The 16,310-nt window shown below is 42.6% G+C and overlaps 1 protein-coding gene, 1 long non-coding RNA gene and 1 pseudogene across 3 annotated transcripts in view; 2 read left to right on the top strand and 1 right to left on the bottom strand.

Moving 5' to 3' along the window:
- The window catches only part of OTC (ornithine transcarbamylase), a 55,452-nt gene that overhangs the window by 11,869 nt on the left and 27,273 nt on the right, over positions 1–16,310 (top strand). Inside the window, exon 4 of the mRNA XM_030834911.2 lies at positions 7,718–7,805. Within this exon, the coding sequence (XP_030690771.1) occupies positions 7,718–7,805 (88 nt within the window). The remainder of the gene's footprint in view (positions 1–7,717; positions 7,806–16,310) is intronic.
- Positions 829–16,310, bottom strand: part of LOC132594423 (uncharacterized) — a 163,996-nt gene continuing 148,514 nt past the window's right edge. For both annotated transcript variants that reach the window (XR_009560597.1, XR_009560598.1), the window contains one exon: positions 829–1,440. This is a non-coding gene — a long non-coding RNA (uncharacterized lncRNA). The remainder of the gene's footprint in view (positions 1,441–16,310) is intronic.
- Positions 12,158–12,315, top strand: LOC115841215 (thymosin beta-4-like; annotated as a pseudogene).

The following is a 16,310-nucleotide window of genomic DNA, read 5'->3' as shown; positions in this document are numbered from 1 at the left end:
AAACAGATAACTAATAAGAATCTACTGTATAGCATGGGGAACTCTACTCAATACTCTGTAATGACCTATATGGGAACAGAATCTAAAAAAGAGTGAATATACGTATATGTATAACTGATTCACTTTAGTGTAGAGCAGAAACTAACACAACATTGTAAATCAACTACTCTCCAATAAAAATTAATTAAAAAAAATTCTTCACCCAAATCAAGCCATATTAATTGCCCATGTAATATTTTTATTAAAATGTAAGACACCTAGAGAAAAGTGCGCAAATCATTAAGTGTCCAGTTCAATGAATTATTACAGTAAACACATCCTTGTAACTAATACCCAGATAGAGAAATAGGATGTGAATAGCACCCAGAAGCCCTCCCTTGTATCTTCTTCCAGTTGCTACTCCCCCCGCCCAACCCCTGCTCCGCCCCCAAAGGGTAACCATTATCCTGGCTTCTAACCTCACAGATTAGTTCTGCTGTTTTCGAACTTTATAGAAATGGAGTCATTCAGCATATGCTCTTTTGTGTCTGGCTTCTTTTGCTCAGCACTATGTTTGGGAGCTGTATCGATGTTGCTGTGTGTGTAGTTGTAGCTTATTCATTCCTCACCCACTCTTTGTGTATGCCTGCCTGCCAAACCGTACAATTCTCCTGTGTGTCTACTGATGACTATACTCTTTTATTGCAAATTAATTGAGCAGATAGGTGGATACATTTATTAATCTTGGTAAGTGCGGCAGCTGATGGAAAAATGCACAGGGCATCCTACGAGATGGTTCTTTTCAATATTTAACAGTGGTATTTGACTTTCAAGGTGAAATGGAAGCTAGTGCTTTCCAAGCTGTTTCAAATTCATCATCTTTACAGAGGTGGCAATATAAAAAACGTGATACTATGCTGCAGGAATGAAAGCGAAGCACAGAGAGGTTAATAGCTGCCTTAGTTCTACCAGCAAGAGCTCTCAGAGCCTTTACATTTCCAGAGCGTGAATTCTATATATAACCCTTCCTCCAAAGCTTGCAGAGATCTGTGAGGAAAAGAAACAGTAAAATAAGATGTACTTTTATTTTCCCAGACAGAAATTAAGATATTAACAGGTGAAATCCTTTGTTCAAAAATATCTGATGTGTACGCATAAACAAGTGAAACAGATAAAAACAAACTCCTCTGGATGAAGAGTGAAGAGAGAGTAGAGACCCGTCCAGCTGTCCTCCTTTCCTCAGCAATGGCAGCTCCTGGTGGCTTCTCAGAACCTCTGACACCTTCCAGAACCACTTAATGCCATCCACGTCTGATGAACTGGTGAATGCTTGACCTGTACTTTTGGACTGGGGTCTGAGGCTTCTTTTCGATCGGTGACCAAAAATTGCAGAGGCAATTCTTCTTAGAAGCAATGTCCTCCCATTTAATCTTCTTCAAGAACTGCTGAAGGCTTTGTCGACTGAAAAAAATTGCACAAACTAAAAGTTGAGAATTATGTTTTATTCGGTGGACTTGCTGAGGACTTAAGCCTGGAAGGCAGCCTCTCAGGTAGCTCTGAGGGACTGTTCTGAAGAGGTGGGGGAGGAACCAGGATATACAGGAGTGTTTGCAACAAAATCCAGGTCGTCGGAACCTCAAAAAATTACCGTTAATGAAAGAAAACCAGACATCTCAAGTTACTGAATTTAGCACTTTTTTATGTATGGGAAGAAGCAAGAATCTGGGCTCATGGAAATCATTCCTTTGATATGCACCTTAATTATCTAGGGCCAGTATCCCATTCTTTCCCATCCGGAGTCCCCTCAGGGTGCACTGCTGGGGTGGCTGTAGTGACTGAGGGCTTGGCAGTGGGCAGCCCTTTCGTCTCCATTCGGAGTTCCCTCAGGACTCACCCTCGGGGCGGTGGTAGTGGCTGATAATAGCCCACAGCATCATCTGTGTGCTGACAGGGCAGGCAACATTCTTCATTCACAGCTTCCACTCCTATTTCTTAACAATGTCTGTAACCTCTCTTCCTATCCCTACCTCATAAGTCCAGGCTTGACGGGAATCTTCGTTATAGCACAAAGAGAAAAATGAAAAGCCAACAAACAAATCCTGGGTTGTCACAGTAAGAGTATGACTTCAAGCAGACTTGCCAGGAGGCCTTAAACTTCCTCTGAAATCTTCCTCCACAGTCCCCAACCCTCAATGGCATTCATCCCTGTGCCAGGCACATCGTAGGTGCACCGTAAATACTTTCTTGATGAATGTGCAGTATTCATTTTTGTTTAGGTGACTTCCCCTGTTTAGAAATAGATTAAGGGCTCAAGAGTGATTAGTGATTATAATCGTCACTAAATCGCATTAGCTCACTTCACACGTAATAGAAAATTCCATTAACAAAATTAGGAGATGTTTGCAAGTGAAAAGAACGGGTCCTCTCTCCAGAGTCAAAATCCTTCCTGCATTTGTTCAGTAAGTATTTGTTGAATACTTACTATGTATCAGTATTTATTCTAGGTTCCTGAGATTGATATATCAGTGAAAAAAAGAGAGGTAAATCCCTGCCTTCATGAAGTTGACATTCTAGTTGGTACACAGACGAAAAACAATAGACATAACACATTTTAAGTGGATGATATATCACGTTGGAAGGTGATAAGCGCTCTTGGCAAGGAGAAGACTGCCTGGAAGTGAGGGAGAAACATGTACTCCATTATGTGGACTTTGCCTTTTACTCTGAGTACAATAGGGAAATCTTTGGAGGGTTTTGAACAGAGGAGGAATGTGACCTAACTTGCATTTTAAATGGATCTCTCTGACTGCTCTGTTGAAAATAAACTTCGGGGCTGGGGGTGCAGATGAGATAGAAGCAGGGAAAGCTGTCAGTAGGTTGCTATAGTACATAGAGGCTGGGGCCAGGGTGGTGGCAGAGGAAGGGGTAGGAGGGCCAGATTCGGGATATGTTTCGAAGGGAGAGCCAACAAGATTCCTGATGTATCAGGTAAGAGAGAGGCATCAAGGATGACTTCAAGGTTTCTGTCTGAGCAACTGTGGGCAGGATGGAGCAGGATAGAGCAGGTCAGGCAGGATGGAGGGGAAAATCAAGAGTTCAGTTTTGGAAGTATTGAGTTTGAGATGTCTTTTAGACACACAAGCAAAGATGTTGAAGAGGCAGCTGGGTATTAGTTTGGAGTAGGGGAGTGAAATTTGACCTAGAATACTTGGGAGTCATCAGCATACAGATGGTATTTAAGGCTATGGGACCAGATACAATTATAAAGGAAATAAGTGTAGACGGGGAGAAGAGGACCAAGGACTAGCCCTGGGGAACATCGACATTAAGAGGTAAAGGAAAAGAGAAAGAACCAGCAATGGCGATTGAGAAGAAGCAACTACCAAGGTAGATGTAAAAGCAAGAGTGTGTGGTGTCCTGGATGGTGTGCGAAGGAAGTTTATCAAGGACAAGGCAGTGAACAACTTTGTTAATTGCTCCAAGGTCAAGAAAAATAAGAACTGAAATGGCCACTAGATGTAGCAATGTGAAAGTCATTGGTAACCTTGGTGAGGGGAGTTTTGGTGCCATGTTGGGGGGCCAAAGACTTATGGGAATAGATTTGAAGGAAATGAGATGAGGAACTGGAGAGAGAGAGAAAAAACAAGAGTTTGGCTGCAAAGAGAGCAAAGAATTAAATGGATACCTGGCAAGGGAAATAAGGACAAGAGAAAGTTTGCATTTTTAAAATTAATGAGTGAAAAAATTAGAATAGCCTATTCACGATGCAGGTAATGTAAGAGAGAAAGGGAAGAGTTGGTAGAGCAACATTCTTGAGTAGGTGAGGGGGCATGGCTTCTAGTTCATACATGGGGTATGGAAAGTTCATCTATGCTGAACAGGAAGGGAAGCAGAACATATAGGTACAGATGCTGACAAGTATGGAAATGGGGTGATGGAATCTGGAAGTTCTCTGTTACCATTTTTTTCATTGAGGTGGGAAGTAAGGTTATCAACTGAGTGCTGGCTCTACTTTCAAAATATATCAAGAATCCAATCATTTTCTCATTGCTTCAGTGGTTACTATGCTGGTCCAAGCTATCGATTCTCAGCCAGATTTTTGCAAGTGTCCTGACTGGTCTCCCTGCTCCTGCCCTTGCCCCACTATGGATGTTCTATTAAAACATATGTCCAATCATGTCATCCTCTGCTCCAACCCTCTGATGGCTTCCCGTCTCACTCAGACAAAAGTCAAAGCTGTCGCTTCCTCCCCACCTTCCTTCTGCAGCCTCACCAACTATTACTCTCCTCCTCACACACTCTATACCTTCCACACTAACTTTGTTGTTGTGCCGTGAATCCACCAGTCATGACCCTTCCTCAGGCCCTCAAGACATGCTCTTCCCACTGTCTTGTATGTTTCAATGCGGCTTCCTTGACCACGTTAAAATGATAACTCCTATTCCTTACATTGCCTATCCTCCCTCCCTGCTCTATTTTTCATGTAGCACTTGTCAACATCTAACATACAAGATATTTAATTTACTCATTCAGTTTATTATCTATCTCTCCCCCATTAGAATGAAAGTTCCAGGTAGGCAGGGACTTGTACCTTGTTGTTTACAATGCTTTTCACAGTGCCTAGAACGGCACCAGGCACATACTTTTCGAATGAATGAATAAATTTTAGAACCATGCCATGAGGCTAGGACCTGTTGTGGTCACTCCACAGAGACAAGATGTGCCTCCCACCAAAATTTGGTTTGATTGTTGACAGTGAGGATAACATACTTGCACCAAGAGAGTATGAAAAGGTTTACTATTCACATAATGTGGCTTTCTGGGGAGAGTAGGGCTAGCTCCAAAATTGGTCCCAAAGTGGCATTAGAGAGCAGGAAAATTATATGGCTTGTGCTTTTATTGTGGTTGTGGGGTGAGGCTGGGGTGAAGATGCCCGTGCACAGGGCGGGAGGAGAAGGGAGAGTGATGGTGGGTAGCAATCAAACATCATAAATTGAGTCCGATTCTTTATTACAAGGCCCATAGCAAGTAGGACTGTTTGTGTGTTTCATGTTCTCTCATTCTACCTGGGATGTAGCACATCAGATCTGCAAGGGATCTTAGGGCTCTAGGCAAACTGCCTGATTTTCAGATGAAGACTGAATCTAGTTCCACTATGTTGTCCTGCCTCTGTAGATCCCAATGTAAGTTGGCTTAGGGGCTGGCTCTCCTAGGAGAAAGCTCCAGGTTCTTAAAAACAATCTTGAACAAGTTTTTAGACTCTTTGACTCTCAAAACTCCTGTCTATAAAATTCTTATAATAATATCTAATATGCTCTTTGTCAGAGTGAAGGATTCAGTGGAAGAAAGTTTCTGAACTGCCATCACCTGGTAGTGCTCTGTGACTAGTCATTGCTAGAGTCAGAGCATAGTGACCTGTAGCTAAAAAACCATTTGGTCGGGGCATTTATAAGAGAATACTTTTAAGTATGAAATAGGTAGAATATAATTATTTTTTAAATGTAGTAACAGAAATGAGAACAATTGTTTTGTCGTGGATTTTTTGTTGTTGTTTTACTTAGGAAAGTTTTCAAATGAACAGAAAGTAGAAAGTTTAGCATAATGAGCACCCCAATACCCCTTACATCAATCAACTGTTAATATGTTGCCTTCTTTGATTTATCTGTTCATTTTTCTTAGTGAAATTTTTTTTTTTTGGCCACGCAGCATGGCATGCGGGATCTTAGTTCCCCAACCAGGGATCGAACCCGTGCCCCCTGCAGTGGAAGCATGGAGTCTTAATCACTGGACTGCCAGAGAAGTCCCAGTTAGTGAAATACTTTAAAGTAAATTAAAGCTACAATGAAATTTTACCTCAAAATATATCAGTATGCATATTTCAAATAAATAAGAATATTTTCTGTATAGCTACAATATCATTATCATACCTAATAAAAATTATTTGTTAATATCACCTATCCACATTCAAATTGCATTAAGGTTTCAGTGGGCTGTTTCATGAGACTTTGGGTCAAATTCCCCTTCATGAGTCTAAAACTCTTTGTCCCCCAACACACCATGAGATTAATGATTTCCTCCTTTCTCATGGGAAACAAGTAGGATTAGAAAATTGTGACTGTTGCATATTTTCCAAAAGACAAAGTAGGTATATTACAATAAGGAGGAAAAAAGTAATGTTTGCAAAATTCCTCAGACACGTCTCTATCTTGTAATTATACTTATTTGCCTTTACATTGTATATCTAAGAAAGCCTGCCTATTGAACCTGTCTCAAATGAGAAAGTAAAGTTCTGATTGGATGTCACCATTTCCCATAATTTTGCCTCAGGGCATGTGGTAAAAGGGCTCTCCTTGTTACCACAGAGTTTAGCTATGGCTTGGGGCAGGCCCCTCTCTGTGTCATCCTCCCCAGACCAATGGAATGTGCTATGAGGGTGGGGAAGGAGCCATCCTCATCTGCTCAGATGTCTGCAATAACCTCACATCCCATGGAGGGCTGAAAAGTGGTGAGGGCAGTATGTGAGTGGTACTTAGCCCTGTCTTGGTTGGAGGATAAATACAGCAGTTGAATGACCTTCTGATCTTGCTGACTTTTAGTGACCTGAAATTGCCATTTCAATACTCACTTTATTTTCAATTTTTAAATAATTAAGGGCTTGGGTTTCCCTGGTGGTGCAGTGGTTAAGAATCTGCCTGCCAATGCAGGGGACACGGGTTCAAGCACTGGTCCTGGAAGATCCCACATGCCATGGAGCAGCTAAGCCCGTGTGCCACATGAGCCTGCGCTCTAGAGCCCACGAGTCACAACTACTGAGCCCACGTGCCACAAGTACTGAAGCCCGCGTACCTAGAACCTGTGCTCCACAACAAGAGAAGCCACTGCAACGAGAAGCCCACGCACCACAATGAAGAGAAGCCCCCGCTCGCCACAACTAGAGAAAGCCCGTGTGCAGCAACGAAGACCCAATGCAGACAAAAATAAATAAATAAAATAAATTTATTTAAAAAAATTAACCTATTATCTATATACTGGAAGATGCACAGATCTTAAGTGTACAGTTCAATAAGTGTTGAGGAATACATATACTCACGTATATGGGTTTGTAACATACAAACTGTCAAGGTATAAAGTATTCCTGTAACCCCAGAAAGTTCACCAATGCTCCTTCCCAGCCAATCAGCCTCTCCAGAAGCAACTAGTGCTTTAATTTCAGCCACTCTATGTTAGTTTTGCCCATTCTAGAACTTCATATAAATGGAATTATACATTATGTACTCTTTTGTGTCTAGTTTCTTTCATTCAGCATAATGCTTGTGAGATTCATCCATGTTGTATGTATAGTAGTGCATTCCTTTTTATTACTGAATAGTACTCCATTGTAATCCATGATATCCCATACTATAGTTTATTTTCCCATTTTCCTGGTGGACATCATTATATATTTTAAAGAATAAAAATGAGGTATAGTCTCCAAATGAGAACATGCCCCATATTGCCAAGATCTCAACAAGAGGGTGGAGAAATGGGCACACATCTGAAGGAGAGTTAAGCGCTGGTACAGAAAATTTCATCTACTTCTCTCCGTTCCTCATTATGCTTTCCCTGGGAATTCCCTATCAGAGAGGCTGGTGAGATTGAAAGATTTTGACTTTTCAATTGAGATGGTGCTGATTGCTCACAATTTTGTTGGCTACTTTCTTTTTTTCAAAATGTCTTTTTTCTCTCTCTTTTACTGTAGGCTTTGCACTTCTGGGAGGACACCCTTGTTTTCTTACCACACAAGATATTCATTTGGGTGTGAATGAAAGTCTCATGGACACAGCACGGTTTGTAAATCTTCTCTTTGAAGCTTATTTCAGAATTGATGGATAAATGTCAAAAAGAAAATATGCTTCTCTTTAAATAGTGGTTTTCCCTCTCGGCATCCTTTGGACTGTTCTGTTTTCCTTCTTTCCCTCTTTATCTGATGTTCTGAATGCCTCTCCCTCATCCTCTGGCCACTTTCCATGGGTTAAGATAATATTTTTTCTTAGCAATTTGAAGAGGTTTCTGATTATAAAATTTCAAACTTTGGGAAATATGGTCATTAAACATGACATTTTAAAAAATTAATTAATCAATTAATTATTTATTTATGGCTGTGTTGGGTCTTTGTTGCTGCACGCAGGCTTTCTCTAGTTGCGATGAGCGGGGGCTACTCTTCGTTATGGTGTGCGGGCTTCTAACTGCGGTGGCTTCTCTTGCCGCGGAGCACGGGCTCTAGGCGCGCGGGCTTCAGTAGTTGTGGCATGCAGGCTCAGTAGTTGTGGCTCGCGGGCTCTAGAGCGCAGGCTCAGTAGTTGTGGCGCACGGGCTTAGTTGCTCCGGGCATGTGGGATCTTCCTGGACCAGGGCTCGAACCCGTGTCCCCTGTGTTGGCAGGCGGATTCTTAACCACTGCGCCACCAGGGAAGTCCAAGCATGACTCTTATGTTTTACAGTTGAAGAAATGGAGGTCCAGGGAAACTGACATGTTCCATGACCCATAACCTGCTAGCATCAGAGCAGGTAGTGATATTAATAGCTAACATTTATTGAACATTTATTCTGTGTCAGGCATTGTTCTAACTCATTTAATCCTTATAACAACCCAAACATATTGGCATAAAGAAGTGAAACAACTTAATTAGGGACATACTAGCTTCTATAACACAAAAATCTCAAAATGTCAATGGCTTAACATAGTGCAAATGTTCCTGATTGATAAGACGGAAGGACTGATTATTTGTGTGGCCATTCAGGAACTCTGGATGAGAATGGCTCTACCATCTTCAACATGTGGCCTCCAAGGTTATCCTGGGTGTCAGCATCCAGCCAGGAGCTAGGGGAAGATAGCATGGAGACCGGATGCTTGCTTTAAAGCCACATTAGCAGGAAAGTGGCACAATCACTTCCACTCACATTCTATTGGCAAGTACTATTAGCTCAGCCCTACCTAGATGAAAGTGGAGGTGGGAAAAGGCTCTTACCCACTTAACTATAGTTAGAGACTGAAACATAGGCCCTCTGACTCCTCATGCAGTGCCCTCACTATTGTATCATGTCTGATTGAGAAATACAGAGCAAATGTCTTTGTTTAAATATTTCGCCCTTGATATCTAAGACTAATGATTATTTTCTGAAAACGATGTGCCATAAAGCAACTCCTTGCAGACACTGGCTGCTTTGTATGGCAGCTACCCTAGTATATACTAAAAATCCACCTCATTTGAATTGCTGAAGAGATTTGAAATAACTCATCTTTAAACCTTTTAGTTACGGTATTTCAGATGGGACAATGTCAGCATTAAGAAGTGTTGTGTTCATCTTCTGGATGCAAGGGACAAAAAGAATAAATAAACATAAATGAGTTCTTCTTCCAAATATGCTGCCACTGACTGGAATTATATTTGCCTAATAACTGTTTCCACAAAAGTGAAATATACTTTATTCAAGAGCAAATATTACAAGCTGGTTAGGGGTTGAAGCCGGGGCCACAGTCAGGAAAGAAGTCTCAGTGGGGATCCTCTATATAGGACCAAGTGAATGATGGTGAATGAGTCATGTGTGAACTCGTGGTTGGAAGAAGGTGCAGCTGGAGGAACAGATGAACATCCAACAAAGAGCTAAGGAGTGCGCATTGGCAGCAAGAAAGAGGTCAGGGCCCAGAAATCAGTGGAGTAGGCAGGACCCCAAAAGCAAGAGACGAATAGCCAAGCATGGGTTGAAAGCCGAGGATGAGTAAAAACATATTTTTTCCGTGCTTGCTCTCCACACAATTCGCACTGCAAGTCCTTAGTTACAGGAGCTCTACACAGATCCTAGGAAAAATAATCTGCTCACAAGTCCCAATATGATTGGGACTTTTTTTTTTTTTTTTTTGCGGTATGCGGGCCCCTCACTGTTGTGGCCTCTCCCATTGCGGAGCACAGGCTCCGGACGCGCAGGCTCAGTGGCCGTGGCTCATGGGCCCAGCTGCTCCGCGGCATGTGGGATCCTCCCGGACCGGGGCACGAACCCGCATCCCCTGCATCGGCAGGCGGACTCTCAACCACTGCGCCACCAGGGAAGCCGTGATTGGGACTTTTTAGTCCATACAATTAATTCCATTGCTACATGGATACACAAAATTGGATCCATAGAATTCCTTCTGGTCATTCCATCTTATCCAAAAGACTCGAAGGAAAATAATCATAGCTCCTTCTTAAAGGGTGTATACTATGGACCTCTTGTACTATTATCGCTAAATCTTTGTAAAAACCTTACAGGGACTTCCCTGGGGGTCCAGAGGTTAAGATTCTGTGCTTCCACTGCAGGGGGCACAGGCTCAACCCCTCGTAGGGGAACTAAGATCCCACAAGCCATGCAGCGCAGCCAAAAAAAAAGAAAACTTACAAAGTAAGTATTATTGGCCCAGTTATTTTATAGACGATGAAACCATGACTCAGAGAAGTAATGGAGCTAAGTCAGCATTTAAATCATGCTCGTTTTTTAAGGCCATGCTGTTTTGGTTTACTCCTACTGCCTCTTTTATACAGTCAATGAGAGTGGCAGTGAAATGAGTTATGGAAAACATTGGCTTGTGCGCTGCAAGGTCCCCAAGACCACCCCCATGTTTGATGATTCACTAGGAGGGTTCACAGGACTCAGCATATAGTCAGACGTGTGGCTATGATTTATTACAGTGAAAGTATACGAAGCACAATCAACAAAGGGAAAAGGCATGTGAGGAGAAATCTGAAGGAAACCAGGTCCAAGCTCCCAGGAGTCCTCTCCCAGTGGAGTCACTCAGGATGCGCTTAACTCCCTTAGTAAGGAGTTGTGACAACATGTGTAAAATGTTATCCATCAGGAATGCTCCTTAGAGACTCAGTACCCAGGGTTTTTATTGGGGAACGGTCCCATAGCATGCTCTGTTTGACATGTACCCAAATTCCAGACTCCCAGAAGGAAAGCAGGTGTTCATTTTAAACCATATTGTTTACAAAAAAACATTTTAGGCACAGGGAGTTCCTCTTAGCAGTCCTGGGAATGGTGGAAACCCTCCCCAAACTGAAGCTCCCAGACGCCATCCAAGGGCCAATCTTACACTCAGGCCTTTCAAAGGACAGCGGACGGGACTGCTATGTTAACTCTTTCCTGCGTGGCTTGGAAATCGAAAGACTCGAGATCTAGTCCAAGCTTTGCCACTTACCTACTCTGTGACCTCCATGGGTGAAAATTTCTCTGGATCTTAGTTTCCTTTTCTATAAAATGAGGGCGTTCCGACGTCGAAGGCCCACTTTATACTCTCAAATGTAAGCAAACGTATTAAAGTCATAGTCCTTAAACAGAGGTGTGTCCCAGTGTAAACCATGTGTAGACAGATGCAGAGTAATTTGGATCTGGGTAGAGATAGGAGGTAGAGAGAGAATTCCAAGGGTTCTAAAGCTAGTTTGAGAATTATGTTGGGGAACCTGTTAAAATGCAAAATTCTACGCCCCACACTCAGGAATTCTAATTTTGTAGGTTAGGGTTCAGTTGGTGTCTGGGAATCTATATTTTAACAAGCTCCTCAAGTTATTCTGCTGCAAGCAGGGCTGGACCACACTTTGAGAGACCCCGAATTGGGAGGTTGTGTAGTAATCCTGGCTGTTGTGCTATCAATCTATGCTAGTGTGTTAGTAAAGAAGGGACAGCTAGTAAGATATGTATATGGTCTCATGCTAACTGAATGTGAAGGGTACACTGATAGTGCAGGCAAAATGGTTTCAGATTTGTTATTCTTAAAATGTATATGTATATATTAGCAGAAGCAGGAAAATGAAAGGAGTTTCTGCTTCGGGAAGAAGGTGAGAGACTAGGTATTGGACATATTGCATTAAACGCTGAACCTCCACGAACAAATGTCCATGAGCCACTGGAGATAAAGAATTTGGGTAAAGTTGATAGCTGGAGAAATAGAAGTATAAACTCAGTGGTAGAAAATGAGCTGCAGAGTCTCACTGTGTGAGAATTCCAGAAGGCTGAACCTTGAGGACAGGTGCAGTTAGGGAGGGACAGGAGGAAATCGTTAGGGTCCGAAGTAAATAAGTTTAGTACAATATCAGAGGAGGCTGGAATGGTAGATGGGGATGGCAGAAAAGGGGTTAGAGTAGCTATTGTGGAAACATGACTTTCTTTTGTGCATCCCATTCCTGCTTAATCTGCCAAAATCTCTGACAAACAAGATATGGCTGAGATTCAGAAATTCAGTCAATCTAAACTGAAGAAGACAAGAGAAATCCACTGCCTTGCACAGAAGTAATTGAACAGGAGAAGCAAGGAGGTGAATCTTAATGACATCTACTCTGCCGATATGTACGGTACAATCCATAGCAATTGCCCCCTTGCTTTTTGTAGACCTTAAACTCTGTAAGATGCAAAGAGATTGGATGATGTTTAAATGGTAGTGCTGGCCCTTTTGTTGTTTTGTTTTGTTTTGTTTTTTTGCGGTACGCGGGCCTCTCCCCGCTGTGGCCTCTCCTGTTGCGGAGCACAGGCTCCGGACACGCAGGCTCAGCGGCCATGGCTCACAGGCCTAGCCGCCCCATGGCATGTGGGATCTTCCCGGACTGGGGCCCGAACCCGCGTCCCCTGCATCGGCAGGTGGACTCTCAACCACTGCGCCACCAGGGAAGCCCAGTGCTGGCCCTTTTGAATCAAGAGAAAAGTGCACACTTGACACTGATTGATGGCGTTGCTTCTCTGTCTGCCTGTCTCACTGCTTTGGGGGCCTGGTGGAAAAAAAAAAGTGACTACCCAGGGCTTCCCTGGTGGTCCAGTGGTTAAGATGCCATGCTTCCAATGCAGGGGGCATGGGTTCGATCCGTGGTTGGAGAACTAAGATCTCACATGCTGCGTGGCATTGCCAAAATAAATAAATAAATTAATTAATTAATTAATTAAAAAAAAAAAGTCACTACCCATTGGTGAAAAAAGAACCGGATGGGGAACACACTGAATGTGGCAACAGGAAAAAAAAAAAAAAAAAAAAAGAAAGAAAGAAAATTGGGCCATTCTCCTGAAACCTGTTAAATGCAGTTTCCAAAATGTCACTTATTTAGTCAAATGACTTAATTATTCATTTATTCAAAAATATTTACTGAATGCCTAGTTTTTCTTCCAGGATTTTAGCACTGAGAATAAAATGCTGATCAAATCAAACAAAACACTTTTTCAAGTGGAAATTACATTCTAGAGGGAGAAGACTTTGACTAAACAAAAAATAAAGCATGAATACAATAGGAGGTTGAAATAAGTGCTATGATGAAGTCAAAGCAGGGTGATCTGTGGGTGGATTTGGGGGCGCCTTTAGATTGGGTGGTCAGGGAAGGCCTCTCTGAGGAGGTGACAGTGAAGTGGAGAGCTCACTGAAAAGACAGAGCCAGGGATGCCAAGCTGTGCGAAAAGCACCTCAGACAAAAAGAGGTGCTGGTACAAAAGCTTAAGGTGGGCTTCCCCGGTGGTGCAGTGGTTAAGAATCCGCCTGCCAATGCAGGGGACATGGGTTCGAGCCCTGGTCCAGGAAGATCCCACCTGCCGCGAAGCAACTAAGCCCGTGTGCCACAACTACTGAGCCTGCGCTCTAGAGCCCATGAGCCACAACTACTGAGCCCATGTGCCACAACTACTGAAGCCCGTGTGCCTAGAGCCCGTGCTCCGCAACAAGAGAAGCCACTGCAGTGAGAGGCCAATGCACCGCAACGAAGAGTAGCCCCCGCTCGCTGCAACTAGAGAAAGCCCGCACACAGCAACGAAGACCCAACGCAGCCAAAAATAAAAAATAAATAAAATAAAATAAATAAATTTATTAAAAAAAAGAAAAAAAAGCTTAAGGCAAGAACAAACTTGATGCACTCAGGAGCAGAAGGACAGCCGGCAATGTTTTTACATCTACAAAGAAACATACTTTAAACTTGAAAGTTAAAAAAAAATGTACCCTTACAAGTTAGTCCTGTCTTGGCCACCAAAGGAAGGAAAAACCAGATCAAGGAGTAAAAGACCTAAATACACATTCAAAATAAAAGGTATTTCGCTTTTCTTACTTGATTACAATAATAAAACCTGTTCACTCTTCAAAATATAGTAGGGGAATTCTCCTTAGCTAAGTCTCAGTTGAGTATCATGTAATCTGAGGGTACTGGTGGGGAGTGAAGGGGAGCATTGAGATGGAGCTGTCTACTGATATTATGGAGGAGTTGGTATGTCAGGGCCCCCAAGACCACCCCCGGGTTCAATGATTCATTAGGAGGATTCACAGGACTCAGCATATGGTCATGGCTAAGATTCATTATAAAAAAACCAGCAAAGAGAAAAGGCACGTGGGGCCAAGTCCAGGGGAGACCAGGCACAAGCTTGCAAGGGTCTTCTCCCTGTGGGATCACACAGGACATGCTTAATTCCTCCAGCAATCAGTTGTGGCAACATGTGTGAAATGTTGTCTTCCAGGAAGCCCATTAGAGACTCAGTGCATAATATTTTTTTTTTTTTGGTGCATAAGATTTTTACGGGGAGCTGCTCACATAGGCACCCTCTGCCTAGCGTGAAGCCAAATTCTAGGCTCGCAGAAGGAAAGCAGGTGTTCAGCATAATCCGTAGTGTTTATAAAAACAGTTTAGGTAGTGAGCCATCCTTATTATTTCTAGGAGTGGTGGAGACCCTCCCAAAGTCCAAGTGCCAGCTAAGGGCCAACCTTGTAAGCAGGCCTTTTGAAGATAGCCATCTCAGGTCTGCTATGTTAGCTCTTTTTTTGCACAACTGGGCTATCATCTATCTTCTGGATTTTGCTAGATATAATGTAACTAGTAAGGGAGTGTATCCTACACTCATGGGAAGACAGCCCTAAGACTTGAATTGTTTCCTCAGTTCACTGTGGATCCCTGTAGGGCCAGGCTCCCATTGGAGAAAATGAACCATTGCTCACTTCCCTCTTTAGAAAAGTCTCTCTCGGCGACTCTTTTCCACCCCCTAACATATCAGAAGACACAAAAGACATACATATATATTCAGTTAAATTTACTTCAGATTTGAGGGTGTTTTCAGATTTTGTCAATTCTCTGGTGCTCTACTGGGGTTAAGAGTTGGATATTCTATTTTTTTCCTCACTCTGGGCTTGTCTTTTTAGATGTGACACCAGAAGTGACAGTTTAGCATGACTCAGATCACTTATTCTTTGGAAGTTTAAAAACGGATGTATGCTAACACATATATACAGAATCTAAAAAAAAAATTGTGATGAAGAACCTAGGGGCAAGACGGGAATAAAGACGCAGACCTACTACAGAATGGACTTGAGGATATGGGGAGGGGGAAGGGTAAGCTGGGATGAAGTGAGAGAGTGGCATGGACATATATACACTACCAAACGTAAAATAGATAGCTAGGGGGAAGCAGCCGCATAGCACAGGAGATCAGCTCAGTGCTTCGTGACCACCTAGAGGGGTGGGATAGGGAGGGTGGGAGGGAGATGCAAGAGGGAGGAGATATGGGGATATATGTATATATATAGCTGATTCACTTTGTTATAAAGCAGAAACTCACACACCATTGTAAAGCAATTATACTCCAATAAAGATGTAAAAAAAAAAGTATTACCATTAAAAAAAAAAAAGGATGAAACTTAGCAACAGTAGTGGGACATTTTCACTCCAGTTTCAAGGCTTTCTGTTTCTTCCATAATGACAGTTGTTCATGCCTAATGCTCTGAGTCCACTATTGAGAGGTACATAATACCTTCACAGTCATTTTCACTTTAATACAGTACTTAGTAAAACAGCTTCAGGAACCATGTGTATGAAGGACCATATAAAACCAAATAATGTAACATTGTTCTACTCTAATTAGGTCCCCTATAGATGTAACTCACTTATGGTAGGGATCGCTGAAGTGTTTTCTGCCAGTGTAAAACCAGTAGAAAGGAAAATCAGCATAAACGACTGTTAGCTTCCTAGGGCTGCCACACATATTACCACAAACCTGGTAGCTTAGAAACAACACAGATCTATACTCTCAAAGTTCTGGAGGCTAGAAGCCCCAAATCCATGTGTCAGCAAGGCCATGCTCTCCCTGAAGGCTCTAGGAAAGAATCCTTCCTTGTTCCTTCCTACCTTCTGGTGGCTCTCAGCAATCTTTGGCATTCCTTGGTCTCTAGCTACATCACTCCAATCTCTGCTTCCACCTTTACCTTCTCTATGTATCTCTGTGTATCCTCTCCTCTTCTAAGAAGAACAACAGTCATTGGATTAGGGGCCCACCCTACTCCAGTATGACCTCATCTTAACTGATTACATCTT

This window comes from Globicephala melas, chromosome X (assembly GCF_963455315.2).
Source record: "Globicephala melas chromosome X, mGloMel1.2, whole genome shotgun sequence".
NCBI classification, from domain to species: domain Eukaryota; kingdom Metazoa; phylum Chordata; class Mammalia; order Artiodactyla; family Delphinidae; genus Globicephala; species Globicephala melas.
Note: the sequence above shows the minus strand (reverse complement) of the source record. Positions and strands in the feature narration are given on the sequence as shown.